At 36.4% G+C, this 21,757-nt stretch overlaps 1 protein-coding gene across 1 annotated transcript in view; it reads right to left on the bottom strand.

Annotated features, from left to right (window-relative positions):
• LOC127414801 (eIF-2-alpha kinase activator GCN1-like) overlaps positions 1-18,831 on the bottom strand; it is a 55,347-nt gene extending 36,516 nt beyond the window's left edge. The window contains exons 1-24 of the mRNA XM_051653123.1: positions 18,796-18,831; positions 17,891-17,999; positions 13,216-13,279; positions 12,998-13,129; positions 12,804-12,912; positions 12,539-12,637; positions 12,332-12,466; positions 12,170-12,238; positions 11,961-12,069; positions 10,489-10,563; positions 9,477-9,605; positions 8,603-8,653; positions 8,417-8,515; positions 6,250-6,423; positions 6,006-6,158; positions 5,222-5,314; positions 5,068-5,143; positions 4,697-4,856; positions 4,413-4,602; positions 2,254-2,378; positions 1,907-2,085; positions 1,266-1,359; positions 392-505; positions 98-296 (exon numbers count right to left, since the gene is read on the bottom strand). Of these exons, the coding sequence (XP_051509083.1) occupies positions 98-296; positions 392-505; positions 1,266-1,359; positions 1,907-2,085; positions 2,254-2,378; positions 4,413-4,602; positions 4,697-4,856; positions 5,068-5,143; positions 5,222-5,314; positions 6,006-6,158; positions 6,250-6,423; positions 8,417-8,515; positions 8,603-8,653; positions 9,477-9,605; positions 10,489-10,563; positions 11,961-12,069; positions 12,170-12,238; positions 12,332-12,466; positions 12,539-12,637; positions 12,804-12,912; positions 12,998-13,129; positions 13,216-13,279; positions 17,891-17,999; positions 18,796-18,813 (2,755 nt within the window). The 5' untranslated portion in view covers positions 18,814-18,831. The remainder of the gene's footprint in view (positions 1-97; positions 297-391; positions 506-1,265; positions 1,360-1,906; positions 2,086-2,253; positions 2,379-4,412; positions 4,603-4,696; positions 4,857-5,067; positions 5,144-5,221; positions 5,315-6,005; positions 6,159-6,249; positions 6,424-8,416; positions 8,516-8,602; positions 8,654-9,476; positions 9,606-10,488; positions 10,564-11,960; positions 12,070-12,169; positions 12,239-12,331; positions 12,467-12,538; positions 12,638-12,803; positions 12,913-12,997; positions 13,130-13,215; positions 13,280-17,890; positions 18,000-18,795) is intronic.
• Positions 18,832-21,757: the final 2,926 nt, after the last annotated feature.

The raw sequence follows: 21,757 nt of genomic DNA, 5'->3' as shown, positions 1-21,757 counted from the left end.
TTTTTCCACCTCTTATTCGCTAGTAACTAAGGTCAAGTGTACAATGAAAAATTAACCATAAACAAGATGACAAACAGACAGGACATGGAACATATACCCAGATTGTGCAGATCTTTCGGCATCAGACAGACACCGGCGTCCAGGAAGACATGCTTGACCCGGGGAGCGGCCAGAGGAGACTGCAAAAGAGGCAGAAGAACCTGCAGAACTCCAGGAACATGCATCCAGATGAGAGGAGGTTGACGAGCCAGAGCCGACTCCAACAGACTGACTGCAGACTGCAGCTCCGCATTCAACTGACAGAGACAGACAAACACAGAAACACGTCATTCATTGTGTTTGCACTGAAGAATGCGTCTCGGGTTTTCACAGGTACAGTTTGACCTCTCACCCCCTGTAATGTTTTGCGAATGCCAGACTCTTTCTCCAGCTGGTTCTGCATCATCTCTTTCTGTTTGCTGGTGAGCTGGAGCTCCTCTTTGATGCCTTTCTTTTTCTTGATCTCCTACAACACAAACATTTGTTCAGTGTGACCAGTCCATGCTTATAAAAAAACATAATAACACTTTATTTTACAGTGTCTGAGTTACACATAATACATGCTACTACTACTATAGTAATAACAATAACAGTAGGTACATGGAAACTCACAGATGAAGACTATTACACTTCTAGGACCCACTTTATATTAGGTGTCTTTAATTACTGTGTACTTAAGCATTAGATACAATGTACTTATTATGTAAAGACATGTTGCATTGTAGTGACATTTAAAGTAACTGCATTTAATTACATCTTTAGTTACACTTTTAACCTTATACCATAAACCTACCCGTACAGTACCTCAACATGAGTAGCAGCAAATGTGAATCTTGTGAGAATTTCGCAGAACCACATGTAGTTACACAATAAACAAATTGTACGTATTTTAATGTTAGTACATAGTAAAGACATCTAATGTAAATAGGACCCACTTCTACTGTTGTTGCAGTATGTATATATGCTCAAATTGACCTTCCATTTCCAGTGTGATGAATGAACCAGGCGCAAAATCAATAATTATTTTTTTTTTACATTTCTTAACTCATTTGACTGAACAAAATTTGATTCAAAACGCAAAATAACTGTATTTCCTACATGATAACTGGATGCCACTCACTGAATTAAACATGCAACTTAATGAGCTAATAGCAAAATATACTACTGTTTGATACTTTAATGAATACTGTTTCAAATGCTATTACAAAAACAATCTTTTTTCTCACCTCTTGCAGCTCCAGCTCAATGATCTGCTCTTTGAAGGAATATGCTTTGTTCTCTCGTTTAATGTTGCCTTTCTTTGTGCTCTCCTGCTGCGCGCTGAGAAAACAAGACCAACAACATTTACAAGAAACTAGAAGACAAATCATTCAAGTTGTATTGCATCTGTGAGGTTCTCATTGCAGGATTCCCACCATTTTTGACCAATGAAACTCCATAACTTTTCCAGCCATTTGTGATTAGTGGATACAGATTTGTAATTTTTTTTTTTATTCAGACCAATGACCTATTGGTCCATTCAGAACCATTTTGACATATTCACCGACTCAGATGAACAATTCGCTCACAAATCAGACATTACTATGGTTTGCGAGCAAGTTTTCCTCTACACATGTCAAGCAGATGGAATATTTTTTAGTGCAGAGAAAAAAAAACGATTGTATTTTTACTCTAAATATTTTAACGGACTGGAAAGCACAATTTAAAAAAATTCACTGACATTTCCGGATTTTTCCATCACAGAATGCCATATAAAATTTAGTCTCGACATATGAACTAATTTCTTGTTGTTTAAAGATGTTTCACCAGCTGTAATGTCAGATTTTATCATGTTATTATAAAGTGATTTCAGCAGCTAAAACATTACCTCATAATGATGCTCTTGTCGTAAAGTTCACCCTCAGGTGTCTGCATGATGGCATATTCCTGACGCGTCACCTGCCTCAGCGCAGGATTGGACAGAAGCTTGGTCACATGATCCATGACACGAGGGAGCAGTTTATTGGGGGACAAAACTGACAGCGAACCAACAGTGTTCTGAACAGCCTACGGAGAGAGACAATGTCAACTCAACAACTCTCTTACAAATGATCCAACCAAAAACAACGTGTTGAAAATCAATTACAGTGTCAAAATGACAAATATCAATATCATTCTGCATCACTCTGACAAAGCATAATGATGTATGTGACAGGTAAATGTAGCCGGTCAGACCTGATTGTCAGTGTTGGCTTCTAGAAGGCGCGGTAAGATGGTCTCCAGGTGTTTGTCGATGAATTCAGAAGCATTTATCTTCATAGTGGACAGAAGACACGGCCACAACTCAGACCTGACAGACACTGAGGTAGATTGAGCCAGCGATTAACAGAGAATTCAGATGCTAGAGAATTTCACAGAAACAAATGAATGAGACTCATGGATAAATTAAGTTCTAAATGAGGTTCAAGAAAAATCACCAGGCAGCAGATAAAAATACATACACATGTTAACCCATTTACAACAACCCAATTAAGAAAATATTCCAGTTTCTAGAAATCCGAAAAGACAGCTGGCATATGCCTGTATTAATTAGAATTCTAGGTCAAGTAAACAACATATAAGGTATCTCCATTCTAAAGGAATAATCATTTAATTCTGGGCACACCCAAACAAAAGTAATCACAAGTAGAGGTCGACCGATATATCGGTTTCACCGGTTATCGGCTATGGCCTGGCATATTGTTGGCACATGCATGTATTAATTAGAATTCTGGGTCAAGTAAACAACATAAAAGGTATACCCACAGTAAATGAATAATCATTTATATCTGGGCACGTCCAAACAAAAGTAATCACAAGTAGAGATTGACCGATATATCGGTTTTACTGGTTATTGCCTGGCATATCGTTGACACATGCCTGTATTAATTAGAATTCAGGCTCATCTAAACAACATAAGGTATAACCACTGTAAATGAATAATCATTTATATCTGGGCACGTCCAAACAAAAGTAATCACGAGTAGAGATTGACCGATATATCGGTTTTACCGGTTATTGCCTGGCATATCGCTGGCATATGCCTGTATTAATTAGAATTCTGGGTCAAGTAAACAACATAAAAGGTATACCCACTGTAAATGAATAATCATTTAAATCTGGGCACGTCCAAACAGAAGTAATCACGAGTAGAGATTGACTGATATATCGGTTTTACCGGTTATTGCCTGGCATATCGTTGACACATGCCTGTATTAATTAGAATTCAGGCTCATCTAAACAACATATAAGGTATAACCACTGTAAATGAATAATCATTTATATCTGGGCACGTCCAAACAAAAGTAATCACGAGTAGAGATTGACCGACATATCGGTTTTACCGGTTATTGCCTGGCATATCGTTGACACATGCCTGTATTAATTAGAATTCAGGCTCATCTAAACAACATATAAGGTATACCCACTGTAAATGAATAATCATTTATATCTGGGCACATCCAAACAAAAGTAATCACGAATAGATGTTGATTGATATATAGGTTTTACCAGCTATCTGCAAAAATTGTTGCCAATAGTTGTCAATATTTTTTTCTTATTCCTCTTTGTGCATTTGTGGCAAAACCCCGTAAAATGGTGAATGTATAGGCTACAACAAGCTTAATTTTGTGAATATTTACATATAGAGCATTGGAACAGAGCCAAGATTTTGCCACTGTTACCAAGGACTAATTCACACTTAATGCAAAATGTCATAAAAAGGACACATGACAATTGACAAGCAATCGCTGATGATCTACTATTGATGAATGATAATCTACTGTTGATTAATTACTGCTCATTCAGTATTTATAAGCCCATATGACAATGTTCACTGTATAATCATTATATAGTAATACATTGTTGATTATTTTAAGAGTGTATATTTTGCTTCCCTTCTGAATTTGTGTGAAAGGGAAGCTCACACATTTCAAAATAAGAGTCTCTGGGGTATTTTGTTCTTGTTTACAATTAAAAGTCATGCATTATGCATCTTAATCTTCATTTTTTCTGGTTATTATTGGGATTTAGGTTGCACAATAAACTGCATCTGGAATTTTACTCATTTTGGTCTCTTTCAGCCTCTATGTCTCTGCCTGACACAGTAAGGAAAGACTACGATTTGTTTTTTAATATTCAATACACCGTTATTTTAAAAACTATCAACCGATTAATCGGTTATCGACCTTTTCCACCACCTTAGTTATCGGTACAGCAAAATCCACTATCGGTCGACCTCTAATCACGAGTGCAATGAGACACAGGTAGCGAGGAGGAGACAAATATTCAAAGAAAGTATGATGAATCAATGTACAGAATTTAAAAGAACTGAAAGAGCCTCATGGCCAACAGACCAATAGAGGGATGATGGGTAACGATGAGAATATCCAGGGCGAGTTTCTCTGCCTCCATAGGGTCGTTCCACTGGGCTGCGACTGAGCAGATTACACTCAGCGCCTCCAGCAGAATCCGCGGAGGTACATACAAGCGTCCGATCTCAGTAAGCTCGCCTGTTTCTGTCTGAAGAGCATCTGATGGCACAATCTGATTTTAACAAAAAGAGATAGAAAACAGAAAAATGAGCAAAGAGCGAAAATGAAAACATTTTCGTATAAAGCAATAGTTCACTTGTGTCCACCTTGTGCTTGTTGATGACCACTCTCAGTTCTTCCAGAAGGCCGTGAGCCAGACTGGAGCCGCCCAGCGAGGACAGGAGTTTCTTCACAATCTGCTGAGCGCGCTTGCGTACACGCCACAGACGAGATAACAGCGCCATCACCATCACCTGATGAAACATCCTAAAGAGAACAGACCAGAGTTTGAGCCACATGATGACACTGAGATTCCTATCTTATGAAAGCACTTATAAGTAAATATATAGCACTATTATGACCAGTTTGAAAAATTACATTTCGCACACAAACCTAGAAGAGGTGTTGATTTGGCTAATTCAATTTAAAAAAAAATGAAACTGCAAAATATTTTCGGTGTGAAACTCTAGAAACTCACTGAGACTTGCTGTTGTTGAGTCTTTGTGGCTGATCGAGGAACAGTCTTTCACACAGCAGCAGGAGAGTACAGAGAGCTGTGAACACAGAGATATTAGAGAACGACACGTCTCAGTACTGGGACAGATATGATCTATAAATCCAACTTTTCTTACCTTCTTCACTGGCCTGAGATAAAAACTTCTCTGTGGTGAAGAGTGGCTTCTTCTCATCCAGGACCAGGTTCCAAAAGGACGCCAGCTTTGCTTCTAAAGACACAAAATTACTTGAAGTTAGAAACAGTGTTCCCACTGATTTTGACCAATGAATTTCCATGACTTTTCCAGTTCAACTCAACCAGAGGTCCTTGGCTCAAAATGTTCATCCTTTTTTTTTTTCATCATTTGAAGGAAACACATAAATGATGATGAAAGACAAAATATTAAATGGCATGAATACATTTATTAAATAATCCATTATTTGGTAGAGGGGGGTCAAAATGACAATTTTCACCTATGATTTTGGAACAAAACTACATGTAAAAATTACTAAAAGGTCTATTACTAAACAGCACCCCTTGTTGCATCATATGTCAATGAGTTAAAAAATGGGAGGAAAAAAAAGCTTTTTTGTGTTGTTTTTCCAAAGTTGGAGTGTCTATAACTCCAGAAGTATTAAAGATATCTTAATATGCTTTTAGATTCTGGTTCAGAATAAACTTTTCTTTTGGTATTTTCATTATAAAGGCCATATATGGTTAAATCCCCAAAATATGGAGCTTTCAATGAGGCTCCATCTGTAAATAGCTACATTTTCAATGGTCGGAAACCAAACGTGGGTCACATGGTGTAAAGCTAGTTTTTCTTGTCCACATCTTGTTGACTAAATAAAGGTACACTTCTTGGTTCAACACTATTTGTACTTCAGACGTTTGTTTTGTTGGACAAAAAAAAACCTCACCCGACACCGAGTCGAGTACAGACAGTCGACAGAGCAGCACAGCAGCGGCCACGCCCTCAGACAGCAGAGCATGCTGGGTATTCTGGGCAGCTGCTTTCTCCACCGTTTGAATGAGGAGAGGGAGAAACTCAACCGCCTGACTGAGAGAATCACCTGAAGAGGACAGAAAGAAGCTAACGCAACTATTCGGCATGAAACTTCAGCAGCACAAATCCATTTGAACATTCCCAGCGGTTTGACTGACCTTTGAATGCCCCGAGCATGGCCTGCAGGTACGCGTGTCGTACAGGTGAAGTGGACGTCTTGAGGGTGAAGGCTTTTTTAAACCATTCCCTCATTTCTAAAGGCACCTCCACAGTCAAACGGTTTGTCCACTGAGATAACACAGACACTGCGTGTACCAGCGTGCCTTCATGGACTAGACAAAGAGGAAGAATGATATTATGAATGCATTTGACATACTGATTAAATATTTAATCAATATGCAAAACCCATAAAATTGCATAGTGACACTATTTTCATGACAATATGGCAAATGTCCTCCAAATTTCTCATTACTAAAAAAAAAAAACAAATACATTTCATTCTATAATGCAAAAAAAAAATTATTTATATATATATATATATATATATATATATACACACTCACACACAGACACAAACACACACAGTTGTACTCAAAAGTTTGTATACCCTTGGAGAATTGGTAATATATGTACCATTTTTAAAGAAAACATGAGTGAGCAGGCAAAACACATTTATTTCTTATGGGATTCATATTCAACTGTAGGTTATAACAGAATGGCACAATCATAAAACAAAACATGGCAACAAAGAAAAAAAATGAAATGACCCCTGTTCAAAAGTCTGCATACCTTTAGTTCTTAATACTGTGTATTGCCCCCTTTAGCATCAATGACAGCATGCAGTCTTTCGTAATAGTTGTCTATGAGGCCAAATTCTTGCAGTTGGTATAGCTGCCCATAGCTGCCCATTTGACCATAAATCTCTATTTTGGTCTCGTCACTCCAAATTACAGTGTGCCACAAGCTTTGAGGCGTGTCAAGGTGTTGTCGGGAATATTGTAATCAGGCTTTTTTGTGGCATTGGCGCAGTAAAGGCTTCGTTCTGGCAACTTCACCATGCAGCTCATTTTTGTTCAAGTATCTTCGTATTGTGCTCCTTGAAACAACCACACCGTCTTTTTCCAGAGCAGCCTGTATTTCTCCTGAGGTTACCTGTGGGTTTTTCTTTGTATCCTGAACAATTCTTCTGGCAGTTGTGGCTGAAATCTTTCTTGGTCTACCTGACATTGGCTTGGTATCAAGAGATCCCTGAATTTTCCACTTCTTAATAAGTGATTGAACAGTACTGACTGGCATTTTCAAGGCTTTGGATATCTTTTTATATCCTTTTCCATCTTTATAAAGTTCCATTACCTTGTTACGCAGGTCTTTCGACAGTTCTTTTCTGCTCCCCATGGCTCAGTATCTAGCCTGCTCAGTGCATCCACGTGAGAGCTAACAAACTCATTGACTATTTATACACAGACACTAATTGCAATTTAAAAAGACACAGGTGTGGGAAATTAACCTTTAATTGCCATTTAAACCTGTGTGTGTCACCTTGTGTGTCTGTAACAAGGCCAAACATTCAAGGGTATGTAAACTTTTGATCAAGGCCATTTGGGTGATTTCTGTTATCATTATGATTTTAAAAGGAGCCAAACAACTATGTGATAATAAATGGCTTCATATGATCACTATCCTTAAATAAAAGACAGTTTTTTTTGCATCATCAGTCATATTTTCAAAATCAATGCCAAAATTTCACAATTTCTGCCAGGGTATTCAAACTTTTGAGCACAACTGTATAATATATATATATATATATATATATATATACACACACACATTTATATTTCCTATTGACACACTAAAGCTGAAGATATAAATAACCATCTTATGACAAATGCTTTTGTGAAACATCTTTTGTGCCTATTTTTGCACAGTACTGTATACAGAAAAGATTAGAATAGAAGAACAGGGAGCCCTGCAACAGATGTCATGGCACCCACAAAGCCCCCCACTGAACATCGAGTCAGTCTGAGATTACATAAAGAGACAGAAGCAATTGAGATAGTCGAAATAGATAGAAGAACTGTGGTGAATTCTCCAAGGAGCTTGTAACATCCTATCTGCCAACAACCAAGAAAAACTGTATTTTTATTGCTGTAATACAGAATCGAAAGAGTTTCATCAGTGGGATTAACAAGAATTACCACCAAACTCATAAGTAAAAAAAGAATTATATGTTATTGTTTTACAATAATGTTCTTCATCAGATCAAGTCAACAATATCAACAAGGCTTTTTTTTTAAAGAAAGCTTTTAGAAAGAAGTCATTACCCACCTTCCTGTTGCAGGTATGGAATGAACATGACAGCTACACTGGAGCTCAGAGACTGAGAAGACGAGCCAGACACAGCATGATGACTACAACTCCCAATTCCTGTGGATACACAAACAAATACACTAAATACAACTAGAATGTGAACACAGACAGCCAATGAGCAGAATAGATATACAAGATATTCACCTGAGAGAACATTCATCTTCTGAGCAACAACTGTGAGCTTTCCTTCTGAGCCTGGGGAAAATATATTCAAGAATAATTATTTTCAAGAAGGGAACAATATCTAGTTGGTGAGTGTGAGAATTCTGCACAACACATTATTATATACAATGTATCATTGTTTTTCAACCTGAGAAACCAAGACTGTAAACAAATGCACCAATATGACAATACATAGTGATAAACGGCAATACCTACTGACACTAAAACAGTTCCTAAAACAGTTTCATACATTAAAAATGCCTTGATTTGAGGTATTTTTCCAAGAGATTGAGATGTAGAGATTACATTTAATTCTTCATAAAAGAGTTCTAAGACATGAAGTGAATCACAAGCTCCGAGGTGAATCACAACATTACAAACTTGAAAGCGTCATTCACAGTGTCACAGGAGTCCACCCTTAGGATCATGGGTAGTGTAGTTCACTAGAAAGTCCTCTATTAAACATGCTTTTTTTTTATGAAGTTGAAATAACGTGGACCGATGACAGAAGCATATACCATCAATTAACAAACTCGGAGCTCACGGTAGGTCTGTCTTTTCGCCTATGGAAAAAATGAATGAGATTTTTACTTCCGGAATCAGACTGTTGCGCTCTATTGAAACATCTGTCTTAACACTCTCATATTTGCATGACAAGAGACAAGGAAGAATCACAAAGCGAATCTATTGATGCAGTCTTTAGGAAACTTAAAGCCAAATAAAAAGCCCATTCAAATCCTCACAATATTTTAAATGTTGTTTAATTTTATATTGAAATTAAGCAGAATATTCAATCCAGCTCAGCTCTACTTCCAAGTAGACCGAAAGAGTTGTATTTAAATGTGTTTGTGTGTACCTCCGAGGATGCCGAAGAGATGTTTGACAAGGTCTTGGACAGCGCTGGGGTCACTGCATTGTTGTGCCAGATTCTGAAGAGCCTCAACGGCCTGCTCCATCAGCTCAGGGTTATTCGCCTTCAGCTGACCTGAACAAACACACACACACGCATCTTTACACCTGCAATAACAACACATACCCCTCTCATAACTAGGGCTGTCAATCAATAAAAATTACATGACATGCCGAATTAATAATCGAATTAATTGCAATGAATCGCATATATCAATATTTGTTGAGAAAGGCCCCCAAATAAAGATAATTCAATATAAATAATACATAATTCAAATAATAATAACTATACTTCATTTATTCAGATTAAAATATAATGTATTATTGTGGCAGATGAGAAAAGCATTGATTAGACAATACAAAAAGTGGCTTTAGAAGTCAATATATTTTTGGATTTATTTCAATACCATTGAACAAACCTACAGTCGACAGCAATCCATTTTGCTTTGAGTTTGTCAATCTGTCCTGTTCTGAAAGGACGTGTTCTTGCGTTCCATCTGTATTATTTTTTTTATTGTAGATTTATGTACATACACGTAAGACTGTCTCAGTGGTTTTCAGCATCATAAACGTCACACTTTTAGGCCGCTTTGTCAGGTTAAAGGTGGTTGAAACTTGATAAGTCGCAAGATCTCCGCATTCAGTTGTGCTTCGTCCAGCTGTCAAGAACGTGTCCTGTGTAAACGGATCTCATTCTGTGGCTGGGTTGCTTGTGAGGTTTGAGACGCGCTGACTACCCCCTGCTGACATGGCTCGCAAAAACATGTTTTTCAAGCTTGAATTGCTCCGATGGTAGGAAAATGTGTACTTTTATTACAGAAATAACATACGGGTCCAGGGACATAATCACTTTCGTAATTTTTTTTAAACACATTATTCTTTACATATTTAATCGCACTAAATTAAGGCGTTAAATTGACAGCCCTACTAATAAAACATCACTAATACTGATGACTCACTGGCAATGCCCTTCCCAATATCCAGAGCATACTGACTCAGATCAAGAGTGACAGATGCCAACATGGACGAGATCGCTGGAGGAAAAACAGACAAAAAGAGAAGGAAAAGTGAGCAAAAGACGATAAAAAGGACAGTTAGATATGACAATAGAATACTGTGGATCAGGGAAGTAAATAGTCATAGCTAGGAGTGTGATGTTTTCTAAAATTTTGATAAAAATAAATAATCCCAATATATACACATTTATAGAAAAGTGATAAAAGTAAAAATATTTTTTTTTTACTAAAAATGATCCAAAAACAACACGCCTATCACACATTTAAAGACTTTAGATTTCTTTTGTGTATATTTTAAATTATATTACAAGTAAATTTACAGTATATACAGGGTGGCCCAAAAAAAAAAAACGGGGCCACTATGTTTGATTGCTCATATCTTAAAAATGTATAAAGACGGTTTTTGCCATACTGCTACGACAAAGTCACTGTTACGTCATCGTGAGCAACAACTTGCTCCAAATAAATAAATAAATCATTTGGCCCCCCCCCCCCCAAAAAAAAAACAAGAATAGGGCCACATGGCAAAAGAAGTTGTTTCTCATGATGACATCACAGTGACATCATTTTGTTGTTTACAAAAAGTTGCAGAATACGCCAAAAATCGTGCAAACGCCTTTATGCATTTTTAAGAAATGAGCAATCAAACATAGTGGCCCCATTTTTTTCCTACCACCCTAAACACACACACACACACATATATATATATATATATATATATATATATATATATATATATATATATATATATATAAAAAATATATTTATATATACACATTATTGGGTGTAATCCAAATACAAAGTAACTAGTTACTGTAATCTAATTACTTTTTTAAAGTCAAAAGTAGTGTAATGCATTACTTTTTAAATTCTTGTAATCAAATTACAGTTACTGACTTTCAATTAATTTCATTACTTTTAGTACATTATAGGGTTATGCTTATTTCTAATATACTGTTAATGTAGAATACATGAATTATGGGCCCCGTAACGAGTCATTGTGAAGGAGAAATGTGAGGTGCTGAGTGTATGACTTGCGTGTTACAATAAACAAGGAAGAAATCTAGACATTATTTTGAATTTGTTGAGCGGAAAAGTGTTTTAGAAAGTAACTTAAAAGTACTCGGTAATGTGATTAATTTTTCAATGAGGTAATTAGTAAAGTAATCTGATTACAATTTTAGAGAACAAATTAGTCATTTGTAGTGGATTACTATTTTTCACTGTGCGTGTGTGTATATATATACATTTAAAAAAAATATATATATATATACTGTAAATTGCAATGAAACAACTTAATCATAAATAGGTGAACATGATAAGTGAGCATTTTCTTTGATTATGAAGCATAATGCACTGTTAATTCACATTTGAATAATTCCTGAGATAATTTGCCAAATCCAACAGCAACTCACTCTGCATGGAGTTTTCAGGGCTGCGCAGCAGAGCTTTCTGTAACGTGGGCAGCAGTTGCTCCTTAAACTCCAAGTGAGACACATGACGAAGCAGAGATCCGCTCTTTACCTAAACACACACATTCACAAATAACAAAGACATGTTTTTACCATTTCAACACTCCAAAGGCTTTTTATTCAACACAATATAAACCAGAGGAGATTCTCACCAGTATGTGCTGATGTGGTCTGGTCTTGCTCATGAGGACGGTCTTCATGTACAGATCCAAGAGAGACACCTGAAACACAACACAATGGAAAGCTCAATATGAATTGAAGAAGTTTCATGTATATGACACAAACGGAACGTGTGCAGCTGATGAGTTGATCACCTTGTATTTGTCAATAGTTGCGATGTCTTTCTGTGCTGTGCAGAAGTCCACACACAAACCCAGCAGTGGTACTGATACACAGTTCTGATCTAAACTCAACAGAGTGCTCATATATTGATCCACCAGTCCCGGATTCTGGATTAAAACAAACTAGCTTTAGCTTTCATTTGTGATAATAAACATTGACACTGAATATATTAAAATTACCTCCTTCCACAGTTTATAAAAGCGTTTGCTGATTGACTTGAGAGCGTTCCCGGAGGCTCCGCCCACCGCCTCTGCCAGCAGTAAACTCTGAACTTCAACCTGGTTGGAGAAGATCAACAAAATCGTATAAAAAACATTCAATGTGCATGTCTATTCTCCCTGCTTCAAGTGTTAAACCCAAATAAAAAGGCTGATGTACAACAGGAACCACTGAAACGGGATTCCTCCAATCAAATCAAACAGTTCTGAGACAAAAAAGACTTGCCAGTTTTTTCCAGTTGGAACCCTCTCTCTTGTCTGGGGTGGGAAAGACAGCGCAAACTATCAGACAGGTCCAGGGCAGAGCGCAGCAGGCCCCAGATGCCGTGCTCTTCCTGTAAATGTTTACAACAAGATCTGATATTCTTTCTGTTTATAGATCAGGCCGGATAACATCTGATAACTCTAGCAGTCACTTACCCAGGCATAACACCTTTGCTGACCAACCCGCAGCTCAGCAGGCCGGGAGGGAGGTTGGAAGCTATGGCATCAGGCTGTGATTGGACCAGCACCTCGATGACCGAGAGCAAAGCTCGCCGAGACGCGGCGTCCCTGAGGAGAGAAATCAAATCAACCTTCATCAGAAGAAATGTACATGCTTTAAAAAAAACAGAAGATGGGAAAATGGTTGTACATACCTGTATCTATGCAGGGTGAGATAGAATAGTTTGCACAGTCCTTTGATGGCTGACTCAGGAAGGTCTGAAGACGGACAAACTCATTTTAACCCCATACACCATGAAGGCATTTTTATATATTAACTGTCTAAATGGCTAACAGAAAATAAAAGCTATTGTCAATATATTAATAACTACAGTCTTCAACACAAAATAGGTATTGTTTGAAAGCTTAGAAGCTGTACTTTCCAATGCATGTAGATATTATGATCAAAACTGAACAAGTGCATTGAAATTTGCAGACAAATCAGAAGTGTTCAAATTTGATAATTTATTTAAAAAAAAATGCACTACATATTATTGTAATCAGTAAAAACATCAATCCCATCAAATAGCCATGTGTCATATGTTGTTGGAAAGCTGTCAAAGAATAGAATACAACCAGCCTATTTGTTTTACTCACAGACAAAAATATAGCGAGTTTGACAATTATCTTTGTGTTGGCCTTTTCACTTATAACTGCACGAAAAAACTTTCAAACAAGCCATTGCACAAGGTGATCAGATGCGTAGATCATTAGATAATCCACATGAAGCACAATGTTACATATGGCCACCAGGAGATGGCGCCAAATACACGACACAGACTCAATGATGACTCAAATGGCACAGAATGAAACTCACTCTGTGAAATCAAATCTCATTACTAAAATCATGTCTGCATGCTAGGCAAACCTTTAGTCATTGTTGTGTTTGCATGTGTAATTAATTCTTACGTACAATTCTTATGTTTTATATGTTTGGTGACGCTTTTGGACACTACAATAAATTATTTTGTAATGCTATAACTTTTGATTCCTTTGTTGTATTAACACACACTATTTCTCAGATACAGCTGACATGACTGGGAACAGAACAAAAGCAGTTTTTCAGAGCTGACTTATTTACACCCAGAGATATATAATGACAAATAAGAGAACAAAGTACATTTTTGGCTCAATTGTTTTTTTTTTTGTTTTTTTTTTTGTGCTTCTTCAGCAGTTTCTTGTTTGAGTTATAAGCCCTTAATTTTGGGTATGCCACTGAAACAGAACATTTTTAAAAACACCTTCAGAGCTTAAAGGGTTAAGAAGAAGAAAAAAGATAATTTGGGTGCTAATTGCATGGATGCATTTTTATAGAAAATGTATTTGGAAAAATTATGAGATTTTCAGTTTTAGACACTGCTGACAAAAGTCACCAAATAGTTGATGCCAAAAGCAGGATTTTTTGTTGTTTTTCTTTTTTTGGCATAATATATATTAAGATGCAAAGAACTGAGGTCAGGAAAAAAAAAATGTTTGTGTTGTTCCCCCAACATGTCAAGTGTACCTGGCAATTTTTTTTTTTTACTGATACTAGAAAGGAATCAAAAGTTACAGCATTTGGAATGCAGGTGACTCTCATTTAATCTAAGTGCCCAAAAACCTCCAAGCAAGTATTCAGGTGTTTTATTTATTTTTTTACATTAAAACTGAATAACTGAATAACTGAAAACTATGAATGCAAACATCTCAAAAAATATAAAAATACTAAAACTTATATACAGGGATGCAACCTCATGAGAGGTGAAAAAGGTGAGAAAATCATAGCAGGTGTTCCAGATGTGTATTTTTAGTTGATTTGTTTGTTGTATTTAAAGGTTTTTTTCTTTTCATGTTTAACCTGAAAGTAGCCCTTTCAAGAGATTTTAATAAGAAAAATGTAGAAAATTTTACCAACAATCTGGGTAAATTAGCTTCAGAAAAGATGACTTTAGCTGAAAGTTGAGTAGTCTGCATCCCTGTATATAAAATATGTCCCAAATAATGAAAAACGATCACATGGGCACCTTATTCCATCACTCCAAAAAAATATGCATTGAGCACCCTCTTGTGTGCAGTCTGTGTATGTGCACTCTGGGTCTGTTCACCCTATGTGGGATATGCCTCTTTCTAAATATGGACTCTAACACTTTCTACACATCCACTGATAATGATCTAACACATCTATGATGCGAAGGATCCTGTTTCAGTGAATCGATCCTGGAGAAACCTTTGCAATAGAGATACCATTCGCCACAATACCTTGTCATGACACTCTTTGAGGAATATTTTAGGATCTACAAAACATTAAATTGAGTATGGGTGTGTGATTCAGAATCGTCTGCTGTATGTTGCGATGTGCCATTTTCTACATCATGTATATTTTTCAAGAAGTAATAAGCAAAAATGTGACGAAAATTCTGTTTATACCATATTTTTCCAGAAATAATGTCTCACCTGAATACACAATGAATTCAGAAGTATTCAGACCCCTTCATTTTTTTTAATTTTTTTTTTCACATTTTGTTGCAACCTTTTACTAAAATGCTTTTTTTCAGATCAATCTACACTCCATACCCCATAATGACAAAGCAAAAACCATATTTTTGATAACTTTGCAAATGTATTAACATTTTTGATTATTATTGAAATATCACATTGACATAAGTATTCAGACCCTTAACTCAGTACTTAGTTGAAGCACCTTTGGCAGCGATTACAGCCTCAAGTCTTTTTGGATATGATGCGACAAGCTTTGCACACCTGGATTTGGGGATTTTCTGCAATTCTTCTCAGCAGATTCTCTTGAGTTCTGTCAGGTTGGATGGGGACCATCGGTGGACAGTCATTTTCAGGTCTCTCCAGAGATGTTCGATTGGGTTCAAGTCCGGGCTCTGGCTGGGTCACTCAAGGACATTCACAGAGTTGTCTCTAAGCCACTCTTGCGTTGTTTTGGCTGTGTGCTTAGGGTCATTGTTCTGTTGGAAGATGAACCTTTGGCCCAGTCTGAGGTCCTGAGCGCTCTTGACCAGGTTTTTATTAAGGATGATCTCTGTATTTTGCTGCATTCAGCTTTCCTTCAACCCTGACCAGTCCCCCAGTCCCTGCCGCTGAAAAACACCCCCACAGCATGATGCTGCCACCACCATGCTTCACCATTGAGATGGTATTGCGCAAGTGATGAGCGGTGCCTGGTTTCCTCCAGACATGACACTTTGAATTGAGGCCAAACAGTTCAATCTTCATTTCACCAGACCATTGAATCTTGTTTCTCACAGTTTGAGAGTCCTTTACGTGCTTTTTTTGTGTGTCTTTCACTGAGGAGCGGCTTCCGTCTGGCTACTCTGCCATAAAGCCCAAATCGGTGGAGTGTTGCAGTGATGGTTGTCCTTCTGCAAGTTTCTCCCATCTCCACACATGATCTCTGGAGCTCAACCAGAGTGACCATCGGGTTCTTGGTCACCTCACTTACCAAGGCACTTCTCCCCAGATTGCTCAGTTTGGCCGGGCGGTCAGCTCTAGGAAGAGCCCTTGTTGTTCCAAACTTCTTCCATTTAAGAATTATGGAGGCCACTGCGCTCGTGGGAACCTTCAATGCAGTCGAACATTTTTTGTAGCCTTCCCCAGATCTGTGCCTCAACACAATCCTGTCTCTGAGCTCTGCAGGCAGTTCCTTTGACCTCATGGCTTGGTAGCTGTGATAACTTATATAAACAGGTGTGTGCCTTTACAAATCATGTCCAATTAGTTGAATTTGCCACAGGTGGACTCCAATCAAAGTGTAGAAACATCGCAAAGATGATCCAGAAAAATGGGATGCACCAGAGCTAAATTTCAAGTGTCATAGCAAAGAATACTTATGTTAATGTGAGATTTCAGTTTTTTCTTTTATAATACATTTGCGTGAGGATTACCTCAGCATCTGCGCATTGCATTATGCAGTACTTGGCCTTGTTTTAAATGGGAGAATTTGCTTTAAGTAAACGCGTGTATAAATGTTTCATATTCTGTTTATGTTTCATGAAAAAAAACAACAACAACAACAAATAAGCAACATCTGTGGGCTCTCACGACTAATGGTCATATAAATTGTCATATTTCTTAAGGTGCAAGTGTGCTTCATACAGCTTAAGACATTTATTTATATTTAACTTCAAATATATAAATCTAATTATAAAATAGGGATATGTGATATCATTTTAAGGCTTTAAAAATTTGAATAACATGAAAAATTATGTTTTCAATATCAAAATATTTTTAATATGTCTCTCTTTTTGGTCAACTTCAGTTTTGGTTAATTTTACATTTATCCTGTACAAATTTATTTATTTATTTTTTATAATATAAAACATAGTTTTTTATTATAGTAATATTATATAATATAATACCATTTTATTTTGTATTATATTATCCGTTAGTAAAATATTTGTCAATTTTTTCAAATTTCTAATTTACTGTCGTTGTTCTCGGTACAGATGCTGATGTAAATCTTTTTAATGGTTCTAAATATGACTGTTGTGATTGCAAATTTTCAAATGATTAAAAATGAACAGTTCTTCATTGTAAAGATAAGAGTCTAAGCTTAAAAGCAACACATATTTTGTGAAGATCATGTGGTTACTGAACAAATACCATATTTTTTGTTGTGTTCAGCACCGCCCTGCAAACCATGTTTATGGTGTTAATAGATACAACAGCAGCCACTAGACAAAGGTTATTATAAGATATGGGCAGTGATTCCTGGTTTTGCATCAAGATTTTACATTGGGCATAGTGGCATCCAACACAGTACTAAAACTGTTTATTGTACAAAAGTGAACAAAAGATATGACTTTTCTAAGCAGATGAACTCACCCTTTCCTCTCACACATTCCTTCAACTCTCCCAGAATTTCTGTGCGTTCTTTAACACTGGATGATGTGACTTTCACAGCAAATCTCTTCAGTGTGTCTGAAACCTGTCCCTACAAACAGCAATCACATAATAAACAACCATCAGTGTTCCATTATAGAACTCAAATGTGATCAGATACACAGAGTTCAATCAAAACAGTTGTAACTAGTCAACACAACATCATAATCACACATCATGTGTGTGTGTGTGTGTGTGACAATTACCATTGTTTTCTCAAAATGCCATAGTGAGGACAGTTATTGTTACTACAATACATTTGGTATAACAGACTAACTGTAAAAGTTCTTAAAACTTTTTACACTGAAACAACTTTTCATTCTTTTTATGGATTACATTTATAGTTTGGGCAGAAACTAAGGGTACCATACAAACAGCATCATAGTGGCAACAAAGTAAAGTGATGTCATCAAATATTCCAGATTTCCATATTCATATACTCCACAAGAACACTGTGTTATTACCATAGTACATTTCTAAAAACATGGCACTTAATACCACTTTTTGGTACTTTTTTTGTTGTTGTTGTTAGCAACTGCAGTGTATGTGTGTTTGTCAACATTAGATACACATAAGAGTAGGTGGCACACATAAACTAGGACCTATAATGCATTATTATATCTGTAATTGCAGTAAATGTATAATTATCTGTAATATATTGTGTATTTTGGTCATTATTATTGGTCAATTTGCCATTAACACATTCATGCATTAACACACTACCAGCGCTTTCTAATGTGCTTGAACGTGACGCGCGTTCTTCCTTGAATAATCATCATAAAGTGAAGAGAATCAGATGAAAAGTTTGTGTTTAATGTTCACGCTGCAACTGATCAATTCACACAAACCTGCGTGTCCGCAGTCATCTTGCCGGCCTCGTTCTGGAAAGGATTTATGTCGTCACCTCCGGATCATTACTGTACTCAGTCACGTGGTACTCTGGGCCGGAGTTTGGATTTCTCCGTGTAGCGCCTCCAGAGGGCGCCAGTGAGACTACAGTTACCGTCACTGTCCACTTCAGTGAGTTAGCCCTTGTTTGTCAATAAAAAAAAAGTTACTCAGAGGTCCTTAGAGGACAAAAATGCCCATGTCAAAAAACTGCTATAATAATATTATATATTAATATTTTTTTTTCCCCCACTTTCAATGAGTAAATTCTTTTAACCAACATCAGTCCTGATCATAATTACCAAATATTCATTTTTTCAGGATTTTAACCCTTTAAATGCCAGTTTGTTTATTTAATGCCACTGTTGTTATATATATATATATATATATATATATATATATATATATATATATATATATATATATATATATATTTATTTTATTTTTTTTGTGGATTATCACAGTCTGGGATATGTCAATGATTAGCTACAACATTGATTTTGATTTATTATTATTTTGTGCAGTGTCAGATAAAAAAATAAATAAAAAAAAACTCACACTCAGGACCTTCGAGGACAAAAATGTCTGCATCAAAAAACTACCATAAAAATATTATATAGCCTATTAATATTATGTTCCACTTTCACTGACTTAGATTTTTTAAACAACATCAGTCCTGATCACAACTACCAAATATTCATTCATTTTCAGGATTTTAACCCTTTAAATGTCAGTTTGTTTACATAATGTCACTGTTGTTTTTTTACACACACACACACACACACACACACACTCACACACACACACTCACACACACACATTTCTCAATACACACATTCAAAACACACTCTGACATCCATACCAACACACCCACACAATTTTAGCTGCATCATTTATTCAATTGGCCTGCAGTGCTCACTAATACAGCAAACAGAAAATAGGAAAAAAGCATGTATTTGCTCCATAGGCTAAACATGAGAAAAATGGCGCCATCTGGTGGAAAATATAAAAACTTAAAATTTCGAAGCCAGGGCTCCGGAATGAAAGCATAATATCATAGAATCCATGATTTTATGCTTTAACGGCACTGGGATCAAATATTGCCGTTTTAATGGGTTTCAATGGGGACATTTTTGTCCTGAAGGTCCTGAGTGTATCTATGTTGTGTACACAGTCTATTATAGATGTATTATAGGAACTGAGGTCGAAATATCAAAATTCCCTCAAAAATACACACCTTTGGCAAAATGTATGCCATTGGCATTAACACAGCCAAAATGATGGATAAAACAAAAATGAAAAAGACAAAAAATGTCCCGAAGGTCGCACAAGGGTTAAAAATCAATGCTGAGAAACTGAAAACGAGCCAAAAAAAAAAAAAAAAATCTGATTTGACATTATATGAGGAAAAGTGCAGGTAGAATCACTCTGTACCCCACACACCGTGCCCACTCCCTCTTTGAACTGTTGCCCTCTGGTCGGCACTACAGAGAACTGAGCGCCAGGACATCCAGACACAAGAACAGTTTTTATCCTCAGGCCATTTACTACATGAACAATTAAACTGCCTTCAGGACTCCCATAGTGCAATAATGTATAAATATGTCATGCTCATATGTAAATTCACTCATATTTAATTCAATAACTTTACATACCCCTACCTTGCACATACATATTACCACTTGCACATGTACTGTACATACACATTCTATATTATATGTCCTATTTTTTTGTATTTATTGTTTTATATTCTGTGTCTCACTGTAATGTTCTGTGTGCACTTGCTTGTTTCTCATTTCACCAAAAAAAATTCCTTGTGTACGTGAGCACCCTTGGCAATAAAGCTCATTCTGATTCTGATTATTCTGATTATATCTCAGGGTGTAAATAAGGTAGCTCTGAACAACTGCTTTGGTTTTCTTCCCAACCATGTCACCAGTAAATTTTATGTTGATACGACAAAGCAATCAAAGGTTATAGCATTACAAAAATAATTTATCGTAGTGTCCAGAAACGTCTCCAAGTGTCCAAAAGCCTCTCCAAACAAATAAAACATAAGAATTATGCATAAGAACTAATTACACAACAATGACTAAAAATATGCTCTCTCTCCAAAGCATACAGGCATAAGTAACGAGATCTCATTCAGTTCCCTTCTGTGTCATTTGAATCATCATTGCGTCTGTGTCATGAACTTGGCGCCATCTCCTGGTGGTCATATGTAATTAGAGTAAACGATCCTCTCTGCCCATATTTGGATGACTTCCACCTCTGGTTGCAGCGATCGGAATCCTAATATGATTGGTTTAGTGATCCATGGTGCTGGACAACATACTACATCATTTCCAATGAAGTCATCTGATCCAGGAAAACTAGAAAGTGTTTTTAGCCAGATAGTACATTATGTGCTATGTGCACATTGTGCTTCGTATGGATTATCTAATGATGTATGCATCCAGTTACGTAGTGTGTTGGCTTGTTTTAAAGATAATCACCTCCTCTAAGTAATGGGATTTTTATGTTCCGTTTATTTTTCTGTGCAGTTAAAGATGAAAACGCTTTACATGCGCTGTAACATGTACAGTATATATATATATATATATATATATATATGGCTGTTTGATCAGTTTGATGTTTTTACTGTTTATAATAAAATGTGCAGTGTAAAATGATCACAGAATGAAATACTTCTGATTTGTCTGCAAATTTCAAAGCACTCATTCAGTTTTGGTCATAATGCCTACATGCATTGTACATTTGAGCAAATGATTCCGATTTTGTGTTGGTCAAGATTGAAGTTATAAATATTTTGATCACTGTTTTTTCTTGGCGGGCCTGCCTGCAGGCACATCCGAGCTTAAAGGTTACATTAATACATTTAAAAAAAAATAATTAGATAAATAAATTTGACTGTTGGATGCT

This window comes from Myxocyprinus asiaticus, chromosome 24 (genome assembly GCF_019703515.2).
Source record: "Myxocyprinus asiaticus isolate MX2 ecotype Aquarium Trade chromosome 24, UBuf_Myxa_2, whole genome shotgun sequence".
NCBI lineage: Eukaryota > Metazoa > Chordata > Actinopteri > Cypriniformes > Catostomidae > Myxocyprinus > Myxocyprinus asiaticus.
Note: the sequence above shows the minus strand (reverse complement) of the source record. Positions and strands in the feature narration are given on the sequence as shown.